Raw genomic sequence first — 23,911 nt, forward strand, 5'->3', positions numbered from 1 at the left:
CCCAATGCAGCAAGCAGCCTGTAATTCCTGATTGTCTGAACCACTTTTAATGCTAAATCCACCCATGGTGGGTGTTGGTGTAATTCTTTGTATGAAAACTCAAAATTAAATTCTGCCGTTTCCTCTCTTTCAGATTGACGCCAAAGATCGGCTTCCCCTGGAGTGAGATCAGAAACATCTAATTCAACGACAAGAAATTTGTCATCAAGCCAATTGACAAGAAAGCCCCGGTAAGTAAAAAAAAAAAAAAAAGAAAAACCAGTTCGATTTCAGTAGCATCTTTGGGGAAAAGCGTGTCATACCCCCTCTTTAAAAAAAAAAAAAAAAAGCACACAAACCCCACTTAAAATAATGCAAAACTGTGATTTACAAAAAAAGGAACAAATAAAACAAAAAACTGTGACATAACAGTCCGGAGAGACGGGTGACATAAGGATATTGAAAAGATTAAATGGGAAAGTCCATAAGAGTGCAGTGAGACCAAGACAGGAGACTGAGCTGGAGGTGTCAGATTTGAGGAAGCAGAGATTTTCATGAGGACTGACCAGGATGAAGAGGATTAGGAATGAGCAGATCAGAGGAACAGCTAAGGATGGGCAGTTTAGAGAGAGAAAGTTGGAGAAGAGGTGAGGTTGGACATGGACTGAGCAGCCGGAATAAGAATTCACCGTGACGTGAAATTTGTGCTTCTAATGTGTTAAAACGTCTTCATGCATTGAGTTTAAAATAATAATAAAATTTTTTTTAAAAAACAACAAAAAACGCTCTTTTCTTTCTCCACTAATTAGTTAGAACTTCCATAACTAGATGGAAAGTTTTTTGTTGTTGTTTTTTTTCTCTCTTTTTTTGCCTTCTAAGAAATGGAGATTTGTATCTCTTTAACTGTGCCTGTAAACAGGAGGTGTGACAGAACCCATTTGATTCTGGTGAAAATATCAATTTGCAAGAAGCACAAATTACAGAGAATTTCAACAGCAGCTGCTACTTGATCTCATCTACAGACATGAGCTCTGCCTCGGCAGCCCCATCTTTTGACTCCATGCCCAGATTTAGGGAATCATCCAAGAGAAGGGGGTCGGAGGGAGAAGAAAAAGAAATTCTTAAAAAAAAAAAAAATCGTTTTAGATCTGGACCCATTGCTTTATTGGGGGATAAAAAAAAATAAAAATATCGGTATGTCATTATGGCTAAAAGCATTTGCCGATTCCTTTGATGCAGGACTTTGTTTTCTATGTACCTCGTCTCCGCATCAACAAACGCATCCTGGCATTGTGCATGGGAAATCATGACCTGTACATGCGCAGACGCAAACCCGACACCATCGAGGTGCAGCAGATGAAGGCCCAGGCCAGGGAGGAGAAGAACAAGAGGCAAATGGAGCGGTAAAGGAGGCTTAAATAACACAACTCTGTGTCATTTGATTATTTTTTCTTTTTTTCTTTACAGTTTACTTTGTGTTCTCTCTACTTTAAAAAAGAGAAAACTGTCAGGAGATGAAGTTAGTCTAATGCGTATTTATGCACAATTCTCCTTGTCAGGGCTCTGCTTGAGAGCGAGAAAAAAAAACGAGAAAACGCCGAGAAGGAAACGGAGAAGATTGCCCGCGAGACGATGGAGCTGATGGAACGATTGAGACAGATTGAAGAGCAGACAAAGAGAGCTCAAGACGGTCTGACGGCTTTCCCACTACAAACCATTGATACCCTCAGTTTCGTAGGGTTGTTTTCTGCTAAAGAGCATAAAAAAAAAATGGAATCCAGATTCACAAGTTTAAACAGACTTGATTTTTTTTATTTTTGCTGTAGAATAAACCATGTATAAGCCTGTGTGTGTGTGTGTGCGCGCGCGTGCGTGTGTGTGTGTGTGTGTGTGTGTGTGTGTGTGTGTGTGTGTGTGTGTGTGTGTGTGTGTGTGTGTGTGTGTGTGTGTGTGTGTGTGTGTGTGTGTGTGTGCGTGCGCGCGTGCGTGTGACCTGCACATGTGGGGATGTTGCTTTAGAGCTGGAAGAGCAGACCCGCAGAGCCCTGGAGTTGGAAAAGGAGAGAACAATCGCTCAGGAGGAGGCAGAGCGTCTGGACAACGACCGCAGAGCTGCAGTGGAGGCGAAAGCGGCCCTGCTGCACCATTCCGAGACCCAGATCAAGAGCCAGGAAGGCCTGGTATTCATGCACAATGCACATTCTGTTGTCCTTCATCTCTGGTTGAACAGAATAAAAGCCTTGAGGAGGCCGAGGGGTGGCGAGGGGGGCTGATGAACCTGAAATACATCCAAACCTTTCTAGATTTATAGATCTGGGCCCCAAAGTCAGAACTGAAAGGTTTACGGTTACGCAAAATAAATTAAAATAAAAAATCAAAAGAATTTTCAAGCATGTAAATATGTTGCGCTTGCGCGGACTCGTTTGCGCTCTCCCTCACACTTTGCACGCGCGACCTTAGATCAGAAGCGCTCTTAACTCTTTTTCCATTTGTGTGCATGGTTTGTGCAGGCCACTGAGCTGGCTGAGCTTACCACTAAGATCTCCCAGCTGGAAGAAGCCAAGAAGAAAAAGGATGAGGAGGCGCAGCGATGGCAGAAAAGGGTGAGAGAAAATTAGAGAGGGGATAGAGGATGAAAGAGGGATGTGTGGCGGCGGGTCTGTGTCGGGCGAGAGATGACTGAGCCAGAAAGCAGGTATGTTTTCATTGTGTCCTGTCAGCGGCAGTCCTGGATGAGGGTGTTTGATCTAGGAAGGGATTCTGTTTCGAATGCAGATTTCATTTAGGGGCCACGTAAAGCATGTGCAAAGCAAGTCGGAGTGCAAATATGGCTCTAAGCCTACATGTAAAACCGGTGAGTTACTGCGGCGCGAAACTGTCGCAGTTTATTATGAAAGTAAAATGGCTAAGATGCAAACATGTCATGACTACACTGCAAAAAAACCCAACAAAAACTTACCAAGTGTTTTTTTTTTGTCTAGATTCTACACTTGAAATAAGACAAAACTAGCAAGTAGCTTTTCAGCATGAAATATGGGTTTGTTTTAAGTCAATAATTCCTTAATATTGATCAAAATGTGCTAATTCCACTGGCAGATTTGATCACTTATAACATGTGAGGGATGTCTTGTTCTACGTGAAATAATCTGCCAGTGGAACATGTACATTTTTTTAAAATCAATATTAAGGAATTCTTGACTTAAAACAAGCTTTGATATCTTTCTTAAAAGTTGATTGTAAGTTTTTGTCTTATTTCAGATGTACTAGAAAGTAGTCCAAAAATACTTGATTTTGTGTTTGTTTTTTGCAGTGCAGGAATCCAAAAAGGTAACGAACAGAACAAACTAAGTTAAACGTGTGTTGGCACAAAGCTCCTTAAAATCAAGCAACTCCGTATTTTTGGAGCAAGCCTGCAGGCCACCCGCAAAACGTCTTAGGCTGCAACCTCAGCGCCTCACCGTGTGTTGACAGGCCTTGATGGTAGAAGCTGATTTGGAGCGAACCAAAGACGAGCTGAAGACTAAACTAATGGGTGTCCAACTCCAGAACTCTGTTCACCCCCACATGCACGAGCACGACGAGACGGACGAGAGCAGCGCCGAGGCGAGCGCCGAGCTGACCGCCCCCGGCATGGTCCGCGACCGCAGCGAGGAGGAGAGGGTGACGGAGGCGCAGAAGAACCAGAGGCTGCAGAAGAACCTGAAGGTGAGAGAAGAAGTTTATTGTTGGGGTTTTTTCCCCAGAGGTTTCGGGCAAAAAAAAAAAAAAATGGCTCACCGCCCAGGGCGCCGCTCCGTTCGGGTGGGTTGGAGGAGTCGCAGGTACGGCACCAACCTTTTTTTACGACAACGTCTCTGTTGCTTATTAGCGCGCCAAGTCAATGGGCGTTGGGTGTTTTTTACGAGGTGTGTTCACCACCACTGACTAATGCGACGCTGATTCAGCATTAGTGAACATTTTACTTTTTTTTTTTGTTTGTTTGTTTTTTGTTTTTCTCAAGGAATCCAATCATTTGATCAAGTCTACTTCAACATTTTAAAAAAAGCCAAAAAACTCGAACTGGCCTAATCCAAGCTGGATAATTGAACTCTGAACAGATCTCCTTCAAAGCACCCTGCATCCGCCGGGGACCCCGTCGGGTGGCGCGCAGCGTGCTGCGGGTCGCGTTAAAACCCGTTTGAAACGCCACGAAACCTGCGCTTGCGATGGTGAAAAAGAGCAGAGAAATGTTTATTATTGTTATTACCGTGAATCTTTTTAATGTATCTGCGCAACATGAAAGCGAAAATTGCCAGTGTTCTTCGAAAAATTGTTGTTGAATCTCCTGCCTCGACTTGCCTCGTCTCGCTCGTCTGACATCAGCGCGCGAGGAAGAGGTGCTCCTGCTCGCCCAGGGCGCTGTTCATGCAAAAAGCACCACTGTTTCCAGGAGTCCTGGTCCAGCTACAGGTTAAACGTTCCCGAGCCGCACGGAGCTTTTAGGAGATTAAACAAATTAATTTTGAAATGCACTTTCTGGGAACTGTGTTTTGCGAATTAGGAAAGCGCTCCTGCTGAAAAGGGAGACAAATGTTGCAGACGGGGAATGAGCAGTTTTTATTAGCAGATAACATAATCAAGCCAAACAAGGCTGCATTAAGGGGGACAAATCCTACTTCTTTCTAAATACAAAGCTATAGCTCTGTTGGCAAGCTGAGAAATCTGCACAAGTACTTGTTAACACATAGACTTAAGTCCTTTCTATTTATATAAGTAATCTAAGAACAGTGCACTTCATGACTGTAATAGTAAATAACAAAAAATAAAAATATTCAAACCCCTTGAACTTATTCACGTTTTCTCTGCTTTTATTGGGTTTTATACGATAGAACAACACAAGCTAGTTGGATTTTTTCAGAGCGGAAGAAAAACAAAACGCGGCAGTTGTTTTCACAAAGAAAAACATCTTAAAAGTGTGGAGTGTGTGTCTGCATTCGGCCGCCTTTGCAATTTTACATCAAGATAAACTGCCGGTGAAGGCCTCAGAGGTGAGTGAGTCGTTTAATTTTGGGTTGTAAACGGTAATCCCAAGTTTTGAACATCTGACACAGATAAAATTTACAAACTAAAAAATTTCGAAGACGCGAAGGTCTTCCTGAACTGACTTGTTAATGGGATAAGTCGATAGAAACATCCTGTTGTTAAATTGCACGATTCGTGCGACGCAGAAAAAAAAAAATGGTTCCATGGTAGTTTTGGAAAAATATCGCTAATTTTGATACAGATGAAAAAAAATAAAAATCACCTCATGCAAGCGCACAAACTTTTTATTGGAAAACATCTCTTTTTGAAGTGGACGTGTTTCCATTAAGCACATTTATTTTTCATAATTCCAATTTGTGCAATTATAGGGGACGATGGAAACGCGGCTTATATTTATCCGCGAGGTCGGCCCAGTCAAAGCCCTAGACTGAAATCTAATTGAGTCTTTGTGGCAAGACTTGAAAGTTGCATTTTATTAGCAAAAAAAAATGTATGTTTTCCTTTTCGCTTCACAATAATGTCTTTGTTTATTTACATAAAATCCATTATGTTTTCAATGTGTAAATGTGAAAATTCACATTCACAAGTAAAGGCAATGCTTGTTCAAACGGCTAATACCTGATGAGGGTTTTTAAATTATTTTATTTTATTTGAGCATACAGTCATATAACTGACCGAAGCCGTCCTCTGTGATCAACAGAAGAAATGAGGAGTCCATTCAAGAGGAGCCTGTGACAGGGCTGCAGAGTTGTTTTACTCTTGCCCTTTCGGCAAGTTCTTTATTTCCTGTTCTGTGTCAACCGGTTTATACTTGGAAAAGCAAATTTGAAATTTTTCTGAAAGTTTGGTTTGTTCTTTCCTGGTTTTACCCCGGGTTTTGACTCTTTGTGTAAATATGGCAGAGTAATTGCTCCTCCAAATTGTGCTTCACCAGAACTAAGTGCACTTTACATAATTAAACATCGTTGCACTCATGGTACATCATGATTGTTATGGTTTTCGATCAAATGCGCGGATCTCGTCCGCCTTCTGAACAACATATAGTGTTTTAGAGCAGGCTGGACGAAAAATAACCTGAATAAATGATGCCAATCGAGAGGTTGTTTTTTTTTTTGTTTTGTTTTGTTTCGTTTTCTTCTTCTTTTTTGTCAGATGGAAATGTGGGGGCCGGGGCTTGGGGATGGGGGAGAGGGGAGTGTGACAGAGAGAGGAGCGAGGTTGCTGAATAGTCTCGCAGAATGAGGCAAAAAAAAAAAAGAAAAGAAAAAAAAAAGAATCTATTCTCCACTTTTCGCTTTCAGTTCCTGAGCACCGAGCTGGCCAGCGCCGTAGACGAGAGCAAGAAGACCCCCAATGACCTGATCCACGCTGAGAACGTGAGGGCAGGCCGTGACAAATACAAGACCCTGCGTCAGATTCGCCAGGGCAACACAAAGCAGCGCATTGACGAGTTCGAGTCCATGTAAGACGGCGAAGGCTCAGAGCTGCGCTAAACAGCAAGGACGAAGTGGAGGTTTTAGATGAGTAGAGGCTGATTATTACCCAAGAAAACATCTCACTGTAACCGAATGTGACAGAAAAATAATTTATCACGCTGTGAGTTCTTTGGCGTCTCCTTTTTTTTTTTTCGGAAAATAACAAACTGCCCCCTGAAAGCACGTCTCAAGTTCCACCCCGTAGTTGGAAACATGTATCTTTCTCGCCCTTTGTTCCCCCCCGATGTCCCGGACAGTCTGATTACACACACACACACACACATACAGCTGCCATTTTAAAACGACCGCCCTTGTGAAAACATTTCCCTGCCGTGGACGGATTGGGAAAAATTTTGAGCCGCTTTGCAAGTATTCCATGTTGCACTTGTCGTCTCTCTTAAGAGAATTAAGAAAAAAAATGCCCTGGAAGCAAATATCAGTACTACTCTGTTTTCTGTTTTGTTTCCATATGAATGAGTGAGCAAGCATCGCCTTCCATGTGCCTAATGAGGCATATAGTCGCCAATTATAACTTTTGCCATTCATGTACACAAAACACAGAGTTCCCAGCATCATCTCCTCATCACTGCACTTAGTTTTATTACCCAGTCTTGCAAAAATGATTGTGTTTGGATACAAATCAAATATTTGGAGCAGTTCTGTTGGGTCTTTATTCCCTCCCCCCTCCCCCCCCGCCTCTAATGAAAAAAAATACAAAGGTACATTATTAGGCTAAATTGGTGTGGTTTACCATTAATAATTGTTTTAAACCTGAATGAATTGTTCACACTTGTAAGCTTGTCATAATTAGAGAATAAAGAGAGAGAGTACCGTGGATACATGTCAGTTTATACTTCATTGTTGTTCAACACTTCAGTGAGGTTTTTTTTTTTTAAACCGTGGCATGAATAAAAAAATCTGAAAAGTGTGGCATGCATTTGTGTTGACGTCCAAATCCCCCCACCTCATCTCCCCACCTCACCCCTCCCCCCTTTTTTTAAACTCTTATACCCCAAAATAATTGTTAAAACTTAATAAGGAATCATTGAAAATACACAAGGTTGTCGCACGATATCAAAACAAACTTCAGTTTATTTCTTTTGGGACCAACACAAACTAAAGATGATTTCTTTTTTTTTTTCTTCTTCTTTTTTTTTATTACAGGAAGGAAAAATGATACATGGTGTCCAAATGTTTCCAAATAATATTCTAAAACGTCGGGTATCCGTTCGACGTGTTGCTGCTGCTGTAGAACAACATGTTCTATGTCGGTTTTTTTGGGACTGGTTTCTACTAAACTAAAAGACTTCAATGTTCAAATTTGACCTTCTGAATCTCACTCGCACCAAAAGGACCCTCAGTTGGATTTGGGGATGGACTTTGACTAGGCCATTCTAACATGTGACCCACTACACTTTGACTCCAGTCGTCCCATTGTAGCTCCGGTGGGCGGTCAGGGTTGTTTTCCAGATGAATGGTGAACTCTGACCCCAATCTCAAGTCCTTTTGCAGATTTCTTTTGCCCCTCTTTATTTAGCTGAAACCGTCGTCCACACAGTCCCTGATGAAGGAAAAGCATCACCCACAGCATGATGCTGCCATCTAACTTCACATTGGAGGCAGAGTGATATTATATGCACTGTTAGTTTTCTCCTTCATCAGCATTTCACAAATATAGTTTTGGTCTCATACTACAAATACATTTTCTTCTTTTAAATATGAAATTATTTCAACAATATTTATTATTTTCCTTCACAACTGGCCTCTACTATCATGGAAAATTCTCTCAAGATCCACTAACGTCACAAAAGGTAAAACAGTTCAAGGATTTTATTTATTTATTTTTTAATTCATTGTGATCACGGACGTTATTAACAGCGAATATTTCATCGCTTAATGGGATTTTATCGTTTGGAATGATGGGGGGGAAAGTGAACAAACAAGATTGTGTAACTTCAGTATGACAGCTGCAGTCTTTGCTCCTAGGTGTGGACAGTGACATTAAGTGGATTTACTGCCTAATCGCCGCTATTCTCGCGAGATTTGCTTACTTTTCGCCCCCAAATAACAGGGGGGCGAGCCCTCATTCAGATAAGTTACGTTCCGGCTCGCCTGTGCTCCGTGGAGTTATTGTTCACTTTGCAGCTCTGACAGTGTAGCCAATCAAGGTTCAAAGTCCTCCCACTGCTGTCTCTATCGGTTACAGTTGAGGTTAATTTTAGTAGCGTGCAAACAGTCTAACCCGAAGCGCCGCTCTTGAAAATGGTTTCTTTGTAAGAAAGAAAGAGACAGGGGGAGAGAGGAAAGAAGGAGGGAAAAAAAAGTTGTGCAGCGCTTCATTCGCGGATCGGATCGGCGGGACGTCCCTTCCCTTCAGCGACGTCGTCGGCTGATCTGAATTCCCCATCCGCTGAGACGCATGAGTGGAGTCTTACTTAGTAGGCGTTTTCTCGCCGGGAAGAAGGGGGGGGGAAAGTGGTTTGTTTGCTCTCCGTGCACTCTGCTTTAACTCCAAGGACGAGAGCCGAAGATGGCCTTTCGCTCCAGGCTGCCCGACCGAGACGAGACGAGGATGACCGAGAGGGATCGCATGGAGACCGTCGATGCATACGCGTGTCCAACTCTCGAACTCAGCCGAGCCGTGTCGGTGTCTCTGGGGCTGGACCCGCTGTCGTCTCCGCTCGGCGGTCTGAACCAGTGCCCCAGCAGCGCCTTCGGAGACTGCGAGCCCGCCGCCGCCGGCGGAAACAGTTCCTGCGGAGCGCCGGAGTTGGGCACGCCTGGAAGCGTGAGCTCGGAAGGAAGCAGGCTGGTTCGAGCCGACAGCAGCCTCGGAGTGGACGAATTTGGGGAGGTATGCCACGGTTTGCGGCAGGTGAGCTGCGTGGATCAGTTCAGTTCGGGGGACATGGACGCTGCGCAGACTGTGACGCGCGGCTCGGTCATCTCCAGATTCGTTTGCAAGGACTCGAGCATGTTCATGAACTCGATAGCGGAGGTTCCCACGACCCCTCAAGTGACTGAAGTTGGATCTTTGAAACCGTACTCCCCCTACTCTGCCGAGGCGAACCTGTACAGAGAGACCCAAGGTGTGTGGTGCGCCACCGAGCGCGCATACGGCGAGCGATCCGAGCCGCATAGAGGCGCATACGATGGACACAGTTTCTTGTGTAAATACTGCGGACAAACCTCTTTCGGACCCAGGCAAGAGTGCGACTGTGTGTGGTACAGGAGAGGTGAGCGAGGCGGTAAAGGCGGTGCGCCAGTTTCGACGGTTCAGGCGTTTGGCCAAGTGGAAAGTTACCCAGACGCGATTCCTCAAGGGCAAAGCGCTTTTTCCACTATCAAGACTGAACCTTCCGTTTGGGTGCACTGCACAGATCGCGGCTTCAGGTAAATTACTGCTTCTGAGTTCCTTTTTTTTTATTTGTTTCAAACCAAGAGGACAATCTATTTCCAGAGCCGCCCCAAGCCATAAGCAAAGTAAGCAACTGCTTAGGGCACCCAGGCCACCAGGAGGACCGCAAGAGTTCTTGACCTCTCACGGAGAATATATGTTGTTTTCTCTTTGTACTTGAATTTTCCAAGTTCTTAGTCATAAAGACCGCCCCATTAAGCCAGAATTCCAACTAGGAGTGTCGGAGAGTTGCTCAGCAGCACCAAACTTTGGATCCAATATGGCTGCCGCTCATAAATCATGGGGAAAGTTGCCAAATGAAAACTATAAATTAGGATAGTTGATGATTTGTATCTCGTGAAACCTGTTGCATACACAATGTAGTGCAGTCTCTACTTGTGAACATGTTCTTTTAGTGCTTAGTTAAATTTTTATCAGCTTGTGCTCCTCCTGGTTGTTAACACCACAACAATTAGCTTCATGAGCCTATAACTCCTGTGTTATGGGTTCACGGATCCAAGCTACTACCTCCAAGAAATCAAACATAACTGCATCTTTAAAAAAAAAATAATAATAATAATAAAAAAAAAACTACTGCCCAATTTTGTAGCAGTGTGTGGAGGGGGGAAAAAAATCAAATATTGTTCATTATAACTTAAATTATTTTCTAGCAAGGACCAAAAACCATCTCAAAACTTTTAATTTTTAGTTGCTTTTGATTAAATATTTGTTTTTATAAAAAAAATGTATTCCTTTAAAAAAATTACTGTGGATATTTTTCTTTTAAACTTCAAGTTTTTAAATTTACCTCAGCCATGTATTCTTCTCCTTGTGTTAAAGCCATATTTTATATCTCAGGTAATTACAAACCAATCAATAATTAAAAGGTAAATATTTTTTCCCCCTTCCAGACTCGGCTGAGTGTGCGTTGAATTGCTGCACTCCAGGCACGAATACCAAACCCAGGCTCGTCGCCGCAGTTTATTTACAGCTTCTTTTTTTTTCTTTTTCTTTTTTTTTTTATTGAAACATGACCTGGAAATGGGGTCTCAAATGAAATTCTTGTTCAGGGTTTTCCGTATAGTCTTGGGCCGGGTCTGGTCTGGGTCCTGCCACTTTTAATTTTCACGGGCTATCAGTCAATCCCTTCTGCGTATGGTGGAAAACAAAAGAGCAACGTGTTGGGGGGCTGATGGTGGTGGTGGTGGGGGGGAATCACGCTTCATTACAGCGACGTTACTGACAGGCACTTACTTTTAAAGCGCAGTGGTGGTGAACCCCCCTGATATCTGATTTCAAACCCAATTTCCCTTTGAAAAAGCCACATGGCATCAATAGATTGTGTTGATTCAAAGAAAAAAAAAACATGACCGTGCCCCCCTCATTGGCCATGACTCGCATTGTTACTTTGTGGAATCATGGCCTGTCCCGCTGCAGCAGCAGCTGCGTATCTACACCAGAACTGAACCGCACACANCATGGCATCAATAGATTGTGTGTTGATTCAAAAAAAAAAAAAAAAACCGTGACCGTGCCCCCTTCATTGGCCATGACTCGCATTGTTACTTTGTGGAATCATGGCCTGTCCCGCTGCAGCAGCAGCTGCGTATCTACACCAGAACTGAACCGCACACACACACACACACCCCCTCCGACCCCCCTCTCTTTTTTTTTTCTTCTTTTTTGCGTTTTTCTGCTCTTGGCCTTGGCCGAGCTGCGTTTCAACATACAGCCGTTGTGAAGCAAAGTTCACCCAGTTCCCCCCCAAAAAATGTCCAGAAATGTCCTTTTATTTGTGCTGCAGCTAGAGCCGACTTCCAGACGGGGAGTTAATGTATCTGCGTGGCCATAAACAAGAGATACAGCACCTGTTGCTGATTCGGTGCTGGGAGTGGAAGAGTCTAAATGCCACGGGTTGCTGATTTCCAGGACTGTGGCATTCTTTAATCACAAGTTTTTATTTGTATCTTAGTTGAATTCATCTCTTGTGTCATCGGCTCTGTGTGACAGGGAAACTAGTTGTAATTGGATTACATTTTAAAGGGCTGGTGCTCTAATTCTCTGTGTGGAACAGATCCCACTGACCTTAATCTATAAATATATCTGATTTACTTTGTCCTTTCATGCTTTTTTTTTTCATGCATGTTATGACTGGAAGTCATAAAATGGACCCTGAAATACCCTGGTAGTGTTTCCTCCCGCTCCACCGTTTATGCATATTTTAAAACCATTCAGACAGTGGTCGGTATTAGGCTGTCATGGCACGATCACTTATGCATTAACATTTTTTGAACATCATTAGTAGGGTTTGCTATGGCTGCTATGGCCCACCACCCAGGGTGCCCTTGGGTTAGTGGGTGGCAAAAAAATAAAAGATATCGCACTCCACCTGTGCAACATGGAGTGGAGTGTAAACAGTTAGAAATGACGATTGTACATGTCTGCTGGCTAATTAAGTTGGTGTCTGCCTTGGTAATCCTGTGTAGGGTTTCATTAGATCTCGGCTGCATTCAATCCGTCTCTTTTTTTCATCTCTTCTCCGCGAGCGTCTGATTCCGGCTCGAGACACCTGAAATTGTTTTATAGTTAAAGAAAGGAATGTAGGGATATTATTATTGTGTTTATGAAACTTTACTGAAGGAGCGAGGTCCAGTGGCCTCGTCGGTGGTGGCTTTTCAGGAATATGGCTTACCGCCCAGGGGGCCAGTGTGAAAGGGGGTGTGGTGCATGGCGGAAGGGCTGTGATATATATGGCGGCTCGCTCTGTTTGGGTTATAGATTTCTATTCACCATTAAGTTGAATTGGGGCTTCTGGGCTTTTTAATTTGATCAAAATGAAACAAAAAAAAATCTGGAGTGAATAATTCAAAGTTAAACAAAAATTTATGAAACTTTTGTTCTGTTTGAGAAATCACTCAAATAAATCCTCGTCTTAGTCTTGTGAATCCAGTCTTGTGTTCTGCACTTCGACCCAAGGCGGCAGTGGGATGATAACATGATTTACTTGCTTTATTTAAAACAGAAACGAACCATTTGTTTTGTACTGATGGTATATTAATGTATCATTGTAATTATAACAATCTTATCTGTTAAATTTTTATTTTTACTTAGATATGCAGACTTCAATAAATAAATCTAAAACGCGCATTAAACTTAGCAACACTTTTCAAGTACTTTTCAAGTACTATAAAGCAGTTTATAGAGGCGGTGCTTTTTTGTTGTTCACATCATGATTGTTTGTAGTTTCTTTCTTGCCCGTGAGAAAAAAAGTATAAGCTTCCTTTCAGCCAGCTGGTTACAGTGTGCAGCTAACGTGTGGAGGGTGTCAGCGCTATGTTACTCTACAGCTGGGAAAAAAAAAAACAAAACCTCTCCTGGTCTTTCTCTGGCATCTTATTTAAAGTAGGGCTTCAAAATAAAATCTATGATTTGTTTCAGACCAGATCCGATTTTAATCGATATTTTTCCCCCCCACCTCGATTTGTTTTTTAAAAAAGAAAGCGCAAATGACAGACAAATACTTTCAAAGAGTGGCTTTTATTTCAATTAGCCTTTCCGTGAGTTGTACGATGGAGTACCAGGGCCAGGCTATGAGCCATTTTTTGTTTAATTTTCAGAATATAATTTTCAGAATTTCTAGTGAAATTTAATTTCACTAGGAAAAAAAAAGTCTTAGTTTGTACAGTTCCTTTTTCAAAACGGACACAATCGTTTGCATGAATGTTTCAAATTCCTGCTACTTAAAATAATTTAATGCTGTGTTAAAATATAAAGTATTGATAAGTATTATGTGTTGTCTTTAAAACTAGTACCAAAGTATAACTTCACACAGCGCTCAACATTTCTAATTGTAGGTTTTTTTTGTTATTTTTTCTTGTTGGAGTTCTCATAAAAACAGTACTTATTTGTCCTATGATTATAAATTTATTCACGTGTTATTCCAACTCAATTGTAGCACTTACCGTATGTTTGTAATATTCCGACTTTATTCTCGAAATTAAATCTAAAAACAAAATTGCAGCCAGGCAATAATAGTCCGTCGCAATGTTGACCTGAATTCAAAGTCCAAGCACATAGAACCTATGAAACACAAGATGGCCGCCCTGGTAGTGCTGACGTCACTTTGGAATATGGAAACCCAAGAACCACATTAATAATAAATAAATAAACCAAAATTTTCCAAAAATTGAAGCTTAAAAAATAAATAAATAAATAAATCGATTAAATGATAGAATCGATTTATCGCGCCGCCCTAAATTAAACATCTCCAGTCCAAACAATGATGGAAAACTTTAGCGATTCTTGAAACTGAAACATTTGAAAACCATGGCTTACCATCACAACCGTCACAATTTGCGTGTGTGTGTGTGTGTGTGTGCGTGCGTGCGTGTGTGTGTGTGTGTGTGTGTGTGTGTGTGTGTGTGTGTGCGCGCACTTCCAGGCACGAGGATTTTTTCCCAGGCGTGTTCCTGTCAGACAGGAGAGTGTGTCAGGTGTGCGGCGATGACGCCTCGGGTTGCCACTACGGAGCGGTCACCTGCGGCAGTTGCAAAGTGTTCTTCAAGAGGGCTGCTGCAGGTGGGAGTGACGCAAACAACACCACAACACACACACACACACACGCACGCGCACGCACACACACACACACACACACACACACGCACGCACTCAAGCATCCCTGAGTGCACATCAAAATTACAGTATGCATCCCCTGATTTAATTTTATACACCCACCTACTCTCTGCCGTCAGGGCACAGCGACCTGACATTATAAGGCCGAGCAGTTTGTTATCAGAAAACACCCACGTGGCGTTGCTATGAGTAAAAGGCCGAGGCAATGTGGATTCTTTTTTTTTTTCTTTTTTTTTTTTTGTGTGCCTCCAGGAAAGCAGAACCACCTGTGCGCCAGCCGGAACGACTGTACCATCGACAAGCTGAGGAGGAAAAACTGCGCCTCGTGTCGGCTAAAGAGGTGCTTCATGTCCGGAATGAGCCTGAAAGGTACGCAGCTTGTAGGCATGAAAAACTGAAGGAGAGAAAATGTGCCAAGAAGAGAAATGTAACAACAAGAACCTTTAGTTTAATATCTTCCTCAGTCTAACAAAGTTTTTTTTTTTTCCAGGACTGACCTAATCTGTATTTATCTCCCATCTATTTTCCCCTCATCTCTGACCAGCTTTTTCTGTCCCTGCAATTAAAAAAGTGCGTCCCCAAAGCATTATGCCATCCCGCCGCCGTTTTCCACAGTTGGAGTGGAGTTTTCACAGTGATGTTCGCCATGCCTTCGACACACCCCAAACACAACTTTTATGGCTTTCTCATTGTCTCTCTTCCAAATATTTTAAGAACACTAATAGTACAGCAAACACTTTCTTCTTGCTGAGCTCTGCAGCACCTCTACGGTTATGTCGGGGCCTTCAGCTGCTTCCCTCCGATTCGTTTTCTCCGAGTTTTGCCGTACATGCGCTGTCTATTTTTAGGTTTTCGCTTTAAGCAGCGCTTTTGGGTTTAGGTTTTCTAACCTAAACCTTGCTTTTAAACGCCACATCTCTCTCCCTGACCTGTCTGCTGTTGGTTCTCCAGTGTTCTCTAACAAACCTCTAAGGCCTTCAGAGAACAGCTGGAGATTACATTACACACAGATGGACTCGATTTACGAATTAGGTGAAGGCAATTTCCTGCATTAGATTTTATTTAGGTCTGTCAGACCAAAGGGAGCTGAAACATATGCATGCCATACTTTTTCGCGTTTTTTTTTTTTTTTTTTTTTAAAAAAGCATGCCGAGAAAACACGCAGTACTTTGTGTTGGTCTACCGCATGAAAGTCCAATAAAACACACTAAGTGTGGCAAAATCCCAAGTTCAAAAGGTATGAACCCCTTAGCAGGCTGCTGTATTCGCTGTGCACATGGATAAAGAACGGGTCAGTGTGGTCAAATGCCTAAGATTCAGCAGAGCAGAACTGTTCCTGCTAAAATTTAGCGTGACAAATTCAATTCAGCGGAGGTCAAAAAGACCTTTTCTGTCCTTTCTGTCTGCCTGTTGGCCTGCGAAGAGGAACTTAACTGACGTGTTGATGATAGGAAACATCACAAGAAGCTTGTGAACAACTTTAGCCTCATTTGTAGTAACCACGTGCTGCTGTTTTCTTTAGGGACATTATTTGGCGAAAAAGAAAGAGCTCACTTGTAAGTGGGGCTTCCTGTTTTAGCAATTTATCTTCCACCTGGTGTGTGATTGTAGGCCGTAGGCTGAAGGGAGCCGGACAGACGAGAGGGGGAGAGGAAGAACAGCAGCCTGGTGCCTGGGGGCATGGAGAGAGGGAAGGGAAGCACAACGTTGTCTTGGAGCCTGGAAATGCTGCTGCCAGGGCTCAAGGTGGGGAGGATTAGTGGCTCACGAGCTCAAATATCAAAGAGATTTGCAAAGAGTGTGACCATTTTATGTGTATATATATGTATATATATATCATTCTTCTGCTCCTGTTTCTGTGTAAACTCCTGCAGGGCCTCAACTTTTAGGGATCCCCCCAACTATGCGCTCCTGCCTCTCCCTGCTCACCATCCTGCAGTCCATCGAGCCTGCCGTTGTTAACGCGGGGCATGACCCCGCCCAACCAGACAGCCCCGCCTCCCTGCTCACCAGCCTCAACGAGCTCGGGGAACGACAGCTGGTGACCGTTGTGCGCTGGGCAAAGGCAATACCAGGTAAACCGGTATGATCCGGGGCGAAAGAGGGGGCAGATTTTATTTTATTTTATTTTTTTTCGTGAAAAGCGCCGCAAGCTGAAAATACCTGCGGCAGCTGTCTCCCACTCAATACGTGATAAATAATAGCACCGCTTGGTCGGACCTGTTGACAATCCTCCACAGATGCGCAGTTACTTGCGTGACTCATCAGATTATAGGGCCATGAAAATATTTCGAAAGCTGGCACGAGAATCGCGGAGTGTCTTTTAGCTCGGTGCCTGACCTCAAAAGGGTTGGATTTCATTTTAGGAGATTATCATGAAAGGTTATAAGCCGTTAATATCTCACCTGCAGCAGATAACTCTCATGGCATTTTTATTCGGTGTGCATGTGGGGCCGCACGGTCCATCTCAGAACGTATCCAATTCTAAAAAGTATATATCACGATACTTTATGCTAGCATTCTGTGAAACTTTGAGCAGTTTTCTCGCTTTGCCTTTGCGGAATAATTTATCCAGCAGCTGAGGATTATTTACACAGGAAGTGGTGGTTGGAGGAAGTGCACCACTAATAATATTTCAGAGTGAAACACGAACTGAGAGAGGACATTTCCTATGTGAGTTAGAAAGCTAGCGTTCTCGTACATTAGCGGTCACCAATCGGGAGTTTCACACGTCGGAGAAAGACTCGGAAATGTTTTATTTTGAAAAACAGTTCGCCCCCTCTCACTCCGGCACTCCTACAAGTAACATTTGTCTCCCTGGCATCATCTCTCTATGCTTGTTGGCGCGCTTGAGACATACTTATAGTGCAGACATTTGACCCTAATGCAGACAGCTGGTCCAAAGCAAAGGATCTGCCCGCAGAATCCACCACACAGGCGCCCTGCTGAACGCTAAATCTGCTGCCGTGCTAAGCACAGCGCCGGTCACATGACCGCAGCGCTTCGTGCCAAAACAGATTTTGCACGTGTCTCTTCAGCGTATTATCGTCACCCAATGCCCCTGTTTCCACATATGCATGAAACGTTGTCCTGCAACACGGCGTGGGCCCGCAACTGCTTCGGTGCCGCCTGTAATTTTTGCCTTTTATACAGTTTTTGCATTTATTTCCGGGAGACTCAGACTGGGAAATGCTTCATGTGTCCTAAGAAGAGTTTCACGCAGAAAGGCTCGTCATTTTTATGATCCTCAGCTTCTGTGTGTACAACCATCCAAAGAAAAACATAGGGTCATAAAATATGCTTTACTCAGAAGATTGTGGATTTTTTTTTTTTTAGATTAGATCTTTGTAAATGCATGTAGGCTGAAGGAAGAAACCACAAGAGTTGTCTAAGATCAACTGCTTGCAAACTTAAAAAAATAAAAAAAAGGCCGATCCCTTTAACACTGAAGCAGTCTGGTGCAGAGCGAGCTAGCCTGTTCAACTATAAGCCACTAGAGGGAGATGTGTTCTTGTTTATGGAGATGATAGAGAAATGAAAATGCAAAGCAGGGTCTCTAGTATGATCTTTGACATTATTACGGTCTAACTTTTATTAATTGAGTTAATCAGGATATTATTCATATTATTATTATTATTATTATTATTTATAGTTTTCCCATTTCCTAAAATGTCCATTTTATCAACAGGTTTCCGTGACCTGCATGTGGACGACCAGATGTCCGTGATTCAGTTGTCATGGATGGGGGTGATGGTGTTCGCCTTGGGCTGGAGATCCTACACGCTCACCAACTGCTCCATGCTCTACTTTGCGCCCGACTTGGTGTTCAACGAGTAAGTCACGCGAAAAAGTTTTTTTACCCGTCCCAGACGTCTAAACTTGAAGGAGTTCTTGGTAGCAAGTTGAGCGAGTTGACTAAAGTTTCCCAAGCCTGTCGCTTCGTCTTAAGAAAACGGCGGGGCCGGGGGGGGGAGGGAGGAAAAAGTTTGTTTGGGGCGTAATCAGTTGTAATAATCGCAGCGGCGTGGGGGTCTGTTGGAAATATCGGGAGATTTCCACCTGTCACCGTCACTGGGAAGCAGAACCACGGTGGAATACGCGGTTCAGAGGAAGACTGACTAATCAAACAATAAAACGCGTGCTTTTTCAAGACGCGGCGGTAAACAAGCGCGTTCTGATCTTACCACTTCCTCTGCGTCTGATACGCGTGGCCGCAGAGGGATCACCTCTGATGATTTATTCCATTTAATCTCTCTTTTACCGAAGCAGTCGTCTCATCAAGATGTTTGCTTTCGTTCACCTTGATACGCGCCGCAACCTTCCAGCCTCCACCCAAAAACCTGTCTTTAACTTCAACTTTCGTCTTTTGTCTCTGCTTTGAACTTACAAAAACAAAACAAAAAAAAACAAAAAAACCGTACTGCCGCTTTTATCACAAATCTCAATGCGTGATATGCATGTACACAGTGTCTTACAAATGCATTCATATTCATGGAGTGGTAAAGCCAAGTTTGTCACCAGTGATGTTGCAAACTTCTGGAAGTTGGTGCTTTTGTTAGATGAGACCAAAATTGAGCTTTGTGTCTTACATGAGTTTCAAAAAGCTTAACCGTGTACATTATGAGCGTACCGCTGCCACTGAAAGACGCGGTGGTGGCGGCATGCTTCTGATGACTTTGGAGGAGTTGCTGAGGCAGTCTGTTGACACGCCGTCTATAAATCTGGTTTTTGTGGAGAAGGAAGTCAATGTCAGATTAATGGTTACCACAAGCCATAGTGGTGACTTGTGGGTCAGGAGTCACGTTGACAGAATATTTCCTGTATTTGACTTTTTTTTTCTTTTTTTTTTTTTTTTCAAACGATGGCAAAATCTCATGATCGTCAAGGTCATTTAGATGGATTACAACTTACATTCTTGATTACTCGGTGCATAAGTGCGAACATTTTCAACTTACTTTGCGCACAGAGTACATCCCAGAGGAAACTAATTCAATCACTAAAAAGAAAAAAAAATCCTTCTGAATATCAGCTCTGACATGGACGCAGAACCGACTGCATCTTGCTGACCAGGAGCTGACAGAGTTATGGACGGGGACACTTTGGAGCGTGTCCGCTTCCAAAACGCATTCGAGTGCTGCTTTTAATTTCTGTCTCCAGAGTGGTGGCAGAGCTCAGACTGGCGCTTAGATCTATAGCCGGAGCCCGGCCCAAATTTCAGGTTTTGTCAGCACAAAATTATTTGCTGGATGGACAGGTTGGGTCGGGATTCTGTGGCGCCTTTAACAAGTGTGCAGCAAATACAGAACAGGTAAAACTGAAGCGAATGCTATGTTGTGAATGCTCCGTCTAAACAGAGGAGCAGGCAGTTTACTTTATTGGAGAAAGAAATGAAGAAAGTCACACAAGTTAATTAGACTGCAACAAGTGCAGCGCGCTGGACAAGTAAAAGCCTACACGCCCCCACCCTGCTCCGCTCCTATCAGTCACACATCCCAAATGATTTGCACCTGACTCACCATGCGGTTACAACAAGCGCCAAAACGGAGCTGGGTCTAAAAACGAAATGGGGTTGTTTAATTTCATTGTTTGGATGTAGTTATTGGGGGAAACAGCCAGTGGTTTTTGTGGAGAAAAAGTAAATGTGCTCATTTGCTTGGTGTATGACGGGATCTGGATTCTCTGTTCATTGTTAATTAAACCAAATAAAAATTAAGTGCAATTGAATAACCAGAATTCAATCGCAATTATTTAAAATTAAGCGCATTGTTATTTAAAAAAACAGAATACGGCCGAATTATTTGACTCCGTCAGAAACGTCTTTGGTTCTGGTCAATCGAGTCCAACATTTAACTTCTTGGGCAACTGTGTTTGGGCAAAAACTAACTTTATATTACCCTGAACACAGTGTCTTTGTAGTGAGTAATGGTGGTCACAGCAACCTGCTGTAAGGAGCAAGATTAGAAGGAAATCTGTTAGAGGCTGTAAGAGACTGCAGAGTGGGGCAGGAGAACAACACTGAGCATACAGACAAAGCAACAAGCAAAGGGTTTTAGTCCAAAGTAGGTAGTAGTGTTTGAATGGCTCTGAAAGTCCAGCCTGAGATACTGTGAGAAGACCTGTTCAAAGACACTTTCTGTTCAGTCCAAGTGAAACTGAGCTACTTTGCAGAAACAAAATGGGCGAATTTCAGTTTCGATCTTTGGGCAAAGGCCCAAATGATTTGTTATTTAGTCATTGGATAACAAAATGACTAAAACATTTAAAAAACGATGCATCATTTTCGCTCTGCTTCACTATTATGCACTACTTTGTGTTGGTCTAAATTCCCAGTAGAAATCACATTAAGGTGGCGCGGTGTGACAGAGTTCCGTAGGTATTCGCCGTTTTGCGAGCCGCTAAACGTTCGCCGTCGCCTTGCAATCCGGTTGAACTGCTGTGAGCGGCGTTCTGATGGCGTACAGCCAGTCATGCGCCTTCTCAATTTTTCTGCCATTTTGTGTTACATTAGCAAAACACTCGTTCTCTGCGCGTTAGACCTCCGTCGCTCCTACAGGGCCGCCCGCGACCGCTGCGGTTAATGGATACGCCTGCCCGTGTTGCTGACCCTCATTTTTCTCTGCCCATCTGTCGTTCTCCTTTTCCATTATCCATCTAACTCATTTTTCTCTCACCCCTGCCGCGCTTTCTCCGATCTCCTCTTCTCTTGTCCCCACAACTATTAATCCTCTTCCTCCTCTCTGTGTGTTTCTGCCAGAACATCTCCTGGCTTCACACTTCTGCTTCTGTCACACCTTGTATCCGATCACTCCTCTCTCCTCCCTCTAATACTGTGTTTGGTTGATTTTTTTATTTATTTCCCCCCCCGTCCCCCATTTTTCCTCCCACCATCCCAGCCAACGTATGCAAGTGTCCAGCATGTACGAACACTGTGTGAGGATGAAGCTGCTCGCCCAGAGGTTCTGCAAGCTGGAGGTTACCGAGGAGGAGTTCCTCTGCATGAAGGCCCTGGTCCTCTTCAGTATCAGTGAGTCACCCGGGATCATTTCCAAAAAACAGCCCCGTTGAAGTGAAATACGACTTGAACAGAGCGCGGCCCATGCTCCGGAGAATTGATGGGGAGGGATAAAGCCTGTGAGAGTTATTGTTGTGTTCTGGCTTTGTGGTCACAGTGCCAGTGGAGGGCCTGAGGAGCCAGCGCTGCTTTGACGAACTGCGGACCTCCTACATCAAGGAGCTGGACCGCTTAGCGAGCCACCACGGGGAGACCACCCGGACACAGAGGCTGTTTCAGCTCACGCAGCTACTGGACTACCTCCAGTCGGTAATACATAGGACTCTGTAACCCAAACCCCCCACACCCCCAACCCCTGAACCTGCCTCCTTCCTTCCACTCCTTACTTGTTGCTGATCTGTTACGCAAGTGTCATTTTGTCATTTTTGGCTTTCATCAGGTGAAAGTCATTTGGATTTCAGAACACTAACACTGTATTTGGCTCCCGGCAGTACAGTGTTGGTTTATTTTTACCGAACGTGTTCAGGTTACATTAACAGAGCCACTTATTCTGTTTATGTAATTAAAAAAGAAAGAAAGGAATAACTGCCTTGGCAGACAAAGGTTCAGTTCAGCTCTTCTCATCTCCTCTGCTCTGGCTCCACCTGCTGGCTGCGGAGTGTCACTGCTGAAATTCAAAAAATGCTGTTTGGTTTAAGTCAAGTGAAAGTTTATTTACATGGCGCATTTACAACAGCCTCAGCTTCACAACAGTTACAACATCGCAGGTAGAAAAATGATCAAATAAAAATAAAATTAAGTTTGACAAATATAATAAAAAATAAAAACAATAAAAAAAAATTGGAGCAACGTACCAAAAAGGCAATAATACGAATAAAAACCAAGACATATTTAATTTCTCCCCAAAAATTCTAATTAATTACCCATTTCCCCCTGCTTTTTAATTGTGTATTTATTTATTTTTCACATTTTGTCACATCAAAAAGGCTCAGACATATTGCCTGTTCCCAAAAAAGAAAAAAAAATGACACTAATATTTTGCTTGGGTTGTGGGACCTATTCGCTGTGGCGTAGTTTCAATAAGCTTATTCACTGTCACCATGTTTACTTCTATCCAGATTTGCATTTGGCTTTCGCCAAGGTCATGTAGAAACGATAGGAGAACGAGACCACAGTGGGATCAGTCTCCAGCACATCCCGGGTTCTGGACTCTGGTGGCGACAATTATGTTTCATGCTTCTTGAATTTCAGCTCGGTAAATTTCGCCGTTGCCATCTTGGAATACACCAATGCCGTCAGGTTAGGGGGAAACACGTCCGTTGTTGGAACAACCTGGTCATTCGGTATATTCAGGTTGTCAGCTGACCACAATCTTTGGGTATGTAATGTTGCTGAACCTGACCGACTGCAGCAACCTCAGATCATAGCACTGCCCCCCACAGGCTTGCACAGCAGACTCCAGGGACGATGTCTGCATCAATTCATCTGCCTCTTTTCATCCCAGAACAGGATAAATCTGGACTTGTCAGACCACATGACCTTCCTACATTTCTCCAGAGTCCAGTCTTTAAGCTTACTCTGCCTCTCTGATCAGTGCTTTGCTTAAGGCTAGACAGCTGTTTTAGGCTTAATCCCTTAAATTCCCTTCGCATTGTGCATGTGGAAATGCTCTTACTTTAATCTCTGGCTAGAGCCGGGAGTTCTGCTGTTGTTTTTTTACGACGTGAATTCACCAAATGTCTAAATGACCGCAGATCCAGATCGTTTCACATGTTGTCCCAACCACATTTCTTCTGCGAAGATGATGGTTCCCCGTTGTCTGTCCAGTTTGTGTTGGACAGCCCTTAACCCATTTTTTTGTAGTTTCTGGCTGGGTTTCCCGCAGAAAGCCCGGCGGTAGGGGCTCTGGAGCAGTCAGTCAGCGCCCCACCATGTTTTTGTGTTAAAAAATGTCAAAAGTTCACAGGAAATTTAACAATATGACTAGGTAATTATATGTTATTGGAAGACATTGTTGACAATATTTAAACACACCAAACCAATACAAAAAAAATATAGTTAATTATTAGCTTGGTCCTAAAACAAGTTACGTAATGCTGGTCACATTCAGAGCCAACCCAAGACATTGAGTGGACTAAGTAGCTCTCAGGGCCCCCAAAACCTTCTGGGACCCTCATTGTTGCTTATATTTTAACGCAGATGATAGATCTATAATTGTAACGTTTGTTTATCGAGAATGACAATTCAATCAAATCTGAACCAATGGTTTCAGCAGAGATAAATTAAAAGCCTTAAATTGTTTAATATTTAAATGTAAGATTTAAAAAAGTTGGCAAGTTATCTTTTTGAACGTGCAAAAACATAAATTTTCATAGTTTGTTGTGTTACCATAGC

General features: G+C 43.2%; 2 protein-coding genes and 1 long non-coding RNA gene across 10 annotated transcripts in view; 2 read left to right on the forward strand and 1 right to left on the reverse strand.

Moving 5' to 3' along the window:
* Positions 1 to 7,313, forward strand: part of LOC103139927 (moesin-like) — a 40,721-nt gene extending 33,408 nt beyond the window's left edge. For 6 of the 8 annotated variants that reach the window (XM_016672790.1, XM_016672789.1, XM_016672791.1 and 3 more), the window contains 6 exons: positions 1,219 to 1,382; positions 1,539 to 1,669; positions 1,999 to 2,159; positions 2,490 to 2,582; positions 3,451 to 3,684; positions 6,303 to 7,313. In XM_016672790.1, coding sequence (XP_016528276.1) covers positions 1,219 to 1,382; positions 1,539 to 1,669; positions 1,999 to 2,159; positions 2,490 to 2,582; positions 3,451 to 3,684; positions 6,303 to 6,467 — 948 coding nt within the window. In that variant the 3' untranslated portion in view covers positions 6,468 to 7,313. Of the gene's footprint in view, positions 1 to 122; positions 231 to 1,218; positions 1,383 to 1,538; positions 1,670 to 1,998; positions 2,160 to 2,489; positions 2,583 to 3,450; positions 3,685 to 6,302 lie in introns of those variants that run through there. The other 2 variants (XM_007554805.2, XM_007554804.2) reach the window with 2 other exon arrangements.
* The window catches only part of LOC107836538 (uncharacterized), a 21,724-nt gene extending 6,915 nt beyond the window's left edge, over positions 1 to 14,809 (reverse strand). The window contains exons 1-2 of the long non-coding RNA XR_001662453.1: positions 14,516 to 14,809; positions 4,492 to 4,494 (exon numbers count right to left, since the gene is read on the reverse strand). This is a non-coding gene — a long non-coding RNA (uncharacterized LOC107836538). The remainder of the gene's footprint in view (positions 1 to 4,491; positions 4,495 to 14,515) is intronic.
* LOC103139930 (androgen receptor) overlaps positions 8,559 to 23,911 on the forward strand; it is a 21,103-nt gene continuing 5,750 nt past the window's right edge. The window contains exons 1-8 of the mRNA XM_007554808.2: positions 8,559 to 9,869; positions 14,315 to 14,451; positions 14,758 to 14,874; positions 16,117 to 16,251; positions 16,380 to 16,580; positions 18,194 to 18,338; positions 21,399 to 21,529; positions 21,675 to 21,826. Of these exons, the coding sequence (XP_007554870.1) occupies positions 9,007 to 9,869; positions 14,315 to 14,451; positions 14,758 to 14,874; positions 16,117 to 16,251; positions 16,380 to 16,580; positions 18,194 to 18,338; positions 21,399 to 21,529; positions 21,675 to 21,826 (1,881 nt within the window). The 5' untranslated portion in view covers positions 8,559 to 9,006. The remainder of the gene's footprint in view (positions 9,870 to 14,314; positions 14,452 to 14,757; positions 14,875 to 16,116; positions 16,252 to 16,379; positions 16,581 to 18,193; positions 18,339 to 21,398; positions 21,530 to 21,674; positions 21,827 to 23,911) is intronic.

This window comes from Poecilia formosa, unplaced genomic scaffold, assembly GCF_000485575.1.
Source record: "Poecilia formosa unplaced genomic scaffold, Poecilia_formosa-5.1.2 Scaffold66, whole genome shotgun sequence".
NCBI lineage: Eukaryota > Metazoa > Chordata > Actinopteri > Cyprinodontiformes > Poeciliidae > Poecilia > Poecilia formosa.